Source organism: Capsicum annuum, chromosome 9 (genome assembly GCF_002878395.1).
Source record: "Capsicum annuum cultivar UCD-10X-F1 chromosome 9, UCD10Xv1.1, whole genome shotgun sequence".
Taxonomy (NCBI): domain Eukaryota; kingdom Viridiplantae; phylum Streptophyta; class Magnoliopsida; order Solanales; family Solanaceae; genus Capsicum; species Capsicum annuum.
The window spans coordinates 12,672,293-12,674,683 of NC_061119.1; the positions used below are offsets into that span (position 1 = coordinate 12,672,293).

General features: G+C 32.2%; 1 protein-coding gene across 1 annotated transcript; it reads right to left on the reverse strand.

Moving 5' to 3' along the window:
- Positions 1-961: 961 nt before the first annotated feature.
- On the reverse strand, positions 962-1,834 carry LOC124887028. Its single transcript, XM_047396193.1, has one exon. The coding sequence runs from the start codon at positions 1,832-1,834 to the stop codon at positions 962-964; it is 873 nt and encodes a 290-aa protein (XP_047252149.1).
- Between the last annotated feature and the right edge of the window lie 557 nt (positions 1,835-2,391).

Here is a 2,391-nt window from a genome sequence, read left to right on the forward strand (position 1 = left end):
AGGAGATTTGACGCCAACTTTCAGTGGCGATGGTTTAGTTATCAGTTTGCCTTGATAACGAGCAACACATGAAAATTCATCACTTGTAAGAATCTTCAGGTTCTTTAGTGGATGCTCTTTTAAATTTTCAATGATTGGTCTCATCATTATTGAGCCAGGATGACCTATTCGATCATGCCAAAGAACAAAAGTATTTGGATCAGTAAACTTCTGATTTACGATAGAGTGTGCTTTAATTATACTAATTTCGACATAGTATAAGCCGGAAGACAAAGTTAGTAATTTCTCCAACACTTATTTTTGACCTGAGACATTCTTGGTAATACTAAGATATTCGGCATTCATTTCATTTATTGTCTCAATATGATATCCATTTTGATGGATATCTTTAAAACTCAATAAGTTTCTTGGGGATTTATAAGAGAACAATGCATCTTCTATAACTAATTTTGTCCTCTTAAGAAGAAATCTAGTAGCTTTTCCGGAGCCTTTAATCAATTTTAAATTACCAGAAATTGTTGTAACATTTTTCTTCTAAGTAAGTGAAAAGGTATTTTTCATCTTTAAATATTGCGTGCATTATTCCACTAATTACACAAATATCGTCATGATCGATTATTGATCCGAATGAGACTTAAGGAGTATCCATATTTTCTTCTAGAAGAAAATATAAATAAAGTAAATATTACAACATTACTAGCACATAACGTATTTACACAAACTTTAGTTATTTACAGGACTAGTGAGATATTATTAACATAAATGTAAACTAATACAACTTGAACAGAAAGGTAAAATAATCAGTCAATTTCATAATTATCACCGACAGGGTGATTAACATGTTCTTCAGGAACTACAAAAAAATCTGAAACTTCCAAGTCCATGGGCTCAACATTATCTTCAAAGAGGAAGTTTGCTTAAACATTGTTATATATTTTCTTGAGGGACACCTGATAGAGTTTCACCAGATGCTTAGGCTACGATAGGTACGCAACCAGTGCCCCTTTCCTCCACATCGATAACATTTACTTTCAGATTTTGTCCTTGACGCTGCTTCAGGAGCTTCACCCTTCTTTTTACAATGCTGGTGCTGAGGGTTATTATTTATTACAAGGAGATCACCCTGATTAAAATACCTTCCACAATCACGACCTCGACCACGATCACGACCATGATCACGACCACGACCGCGACTACGACTAAGACTGGGGTCAGGACTTCTTTCACGTTTGGTTGGATAAAAATTTGCAGCATTCACTTCATGGAGTAGTACCAGTAGGTTTCTCATGAAAAGATCATTATGTTGTTTATCAATAAGAAGATGAGAAATCAATTTAGAATATTTTTTAAATTCCATTTCTCGGTACTGCTGCTGCAAGAGCATACTCGTGGCAGGAACAATAGAGAATGTTTTTTCTAATATGTCATGATCTGTGATATCTTTCCTGCATAAATTAAATTGCAATTTAATTCTAAACATCGCAGAATTATAATCAGTTATATTTTTAAAATCTTGCAACCTCAAATGGGTCCATTCATAACAAACTTGTGGATGGATAGGCATCTTCAAGTGGTCGTATATTTCTTTTAAATTGTTTTGCAACATAAGGGAATCCTTAATCGTAAGGTATTCCATTTTTAAACCTTCGTCAAGATGATGACGAAGAAATATCATGGCCTTGGCCTTATCTTGATTTGATACCTTATTATCGTTTTTGATGGTGTCTGCCAAACCCACCGCATTCAAATGTATTTCAGCATCCAGTGCTGAGGACATATAAGTTTTGTCCAATATTTCTAGGGCACTAAATTCACGTTTGAAAATATTAGACATTATTTAAGAAAATTAAATACTAACCTTTAAATATCGTTGAAATTTTTTTGCAAAGGCTTGTAATGATAACACAATATAAAATTATATATTAAAATAACAAGGACTAGAATGTGAAAGGAAAGTGCAAATCCTATATTTTTTATTCATTGATTATGGCCATATATATATATAGCCAAAGACAAGAATTAAAGACATTAAATAATGGAAGAGGTGTAGTATGACTAGGCCCTTTTATCTATCACAATGTATGTCACATGTCCTTCCAAGAGGACACATGACATCCAACTTTACAACACCAACAAAATTTTCCCTTAAAAATAATGTATATGTGGGTACTATAGTATTAAATAATGGTAATGTCTATTGGTAAACAGTGGTAAAACATCAATAACAATATTATTTAACTGTTAATAGTAATGATGATGATAATAATAACATTAGAAATATAATAATCTTGATATACTATAACAATAATATAATTACTTACTAGTAAGTTAATTATGCTGAATATTAAATAAATATTACTAAAAATGTCACGACCCGGAGGGCCATGAGTG

Coding starts and splice junctions, on each gene's coding strand:
- LOC124887028 (XM_047396193.1), bottom strand. CDS start 1,834: ATGTCTAATATTTTCAAACGTGAATTTAGTGCCCTAGAAATATTGGAC.